General features: G+C 40.9%; 1 protein-coding gene across 1 annotated transcript in view; it reads right to left on the reverse strand.

The window, feature by feature from the left end:
• Window positions 1-801, reverse strand: part of LOC104824632 (putative nuclease HARBI1) — a 1996-nt gene extending 1195 nt beyond the window's left edge. The window contains exon 1 of the mRNA XM_019203852.1: window positions 2-801. Within this exon, the coding sequence (XP_019059397.1) occupies window positions 2-745 (744 nt within the window). The 5' untranslated portion in view covers window positions 746-801. The remainder of the gene's footprint in view (window position 1) is intronic.
• Window positions 802-1542: the final 741 nt, after the last annotated feature.

Raw genomic sequence — 1542 nt, forward strand, 5'->3', positions numbered from 1 at the left:
CGCCGGTAGCGAGCCGCCATATGCAGGCAGCTACTCGTTGACGAACCGGGATCGCGTTTCGTAGAGCCGTATCTTCCTTAGCCACCGCAGAGTTCAGCTCTTCGCAGATTGCTTCGAACGTCGATCTGGACATCCTAAACGCTCTCTTGAAATCCTCCTCTGGGTAATCCTCATGGCTACACTCCTCCCACCATGCTCCACTCCTGTCCTTCACCCACAACCTCCTCTGCTGACCCTGACCCGGATCCGACCCGGGATTCGAATTCTCCTGATCGGAACCGGCGACGACGGCGGCGGAGGCTGCGGCGACGGAGCGTGACTTGTTTCTGGTGATCCGGGATGTCTCGTCGGCGTCGGTGTAATAATCTTGAAGATGGGAGTAATAATCGGACATGGTTCTTGCCCTTTTCCTGTAATTGGACTGGAAATCGAGCATTTGGCGGCGGGAGTCTAAATCGCTAGATTCCTGGTCATGCTTATCGTGCGCCTCCTCCATCAACAAGAGGGAAGTGAAAAAGCCCTTGAGCTCCTTCTTCGTCTTCGTGATCGGATCCGTCGTCTCTACCTCGCCGTCGTAGACATTACTGGATTCTTCTCCGTCGTCTTCGCAGTCGTCGCTACCGTTTCCGACACCGGAAGTCTCCCGGAAAACGGCGGCGTTCATCGGGGGAAGAGAACAAGTAAGAGTTGGCTCTCTGTTCCCTTTTGGTGTTTTAGTTTGGATTGGAGGAATTGTTTGGTTCATAAATAGAAATGGAAAAAGTGGGAATTTATTACGGGATTCGAGAGGATGCGTGTGAATGGGTGTGAACACGCTAGTTGACTCTCGTTCCTTGTTATCTTATTATATATATGTACTTGTGTATGTATGTATATATATGCATGTACTTGTCACTTGTGTATGTATATTTATTATTTTTCTTGTTATACTTAGGATTTTTTTTTTTTTTGTATAATTTCACCTACACATTATTGCGGGCGACTTTGCACTTTGATTGTCAATCTTTTCTCGTTAGATGGCGAAATTCTCTCTCTATGTCAAAATTATTAGTGGGCACATATTTGAATGTAACGAGGTTGGGTCCAAAACACCAAACTCTTTAGGATATAATTTTTTTTTTTTTTAACGAGAAGACCTTAAACATCAAACTCTATGCACATATAACAAGATTAGTTCTGATCAAAAGACATGCATACAACCGAATCAAATATCTATTACAACTACAATCAACATATATTTAAATAACATATTCTGCTAAACACCTTTAAATAAAAGTAATTAGGGTCAATCAAAGAAAATATAATTGAACTAAACAATGTAATTTTTTTTTAAGTCGAATTAATAGAATCTGAACCAAAACTAAATGTAATATACAAATGGTTAATTGCCTCTTTTAAAAAATAAATATTTTTTTGTAAATAAATCTTGAAAACAAATACATCTACACATGGGATTATTCTTATTTAGTCGGTCAATATTTGAAACAGATAGAACTTGTAGCGAAGATGTTATTCACATGATAAAAAGGAGGATGAATGAAA

The sequence above is a fragment of the Tarenaya hassleriana genome, unplaced genomic scaffold, assembly GCF_000463585.1.
Source record: "Tarenaya hassleriana unplaced genomic scaffold, ASM46358v1 Cleome40, whole genome shotgun sequence".
NCBI classification, from domain to species: Eukaryota; Viridiplantae; Streptophyta; class Magnoliopsida; order Brassicales; family Cleomaceae; genus Tarenaya; species Tarenaya hassleriana.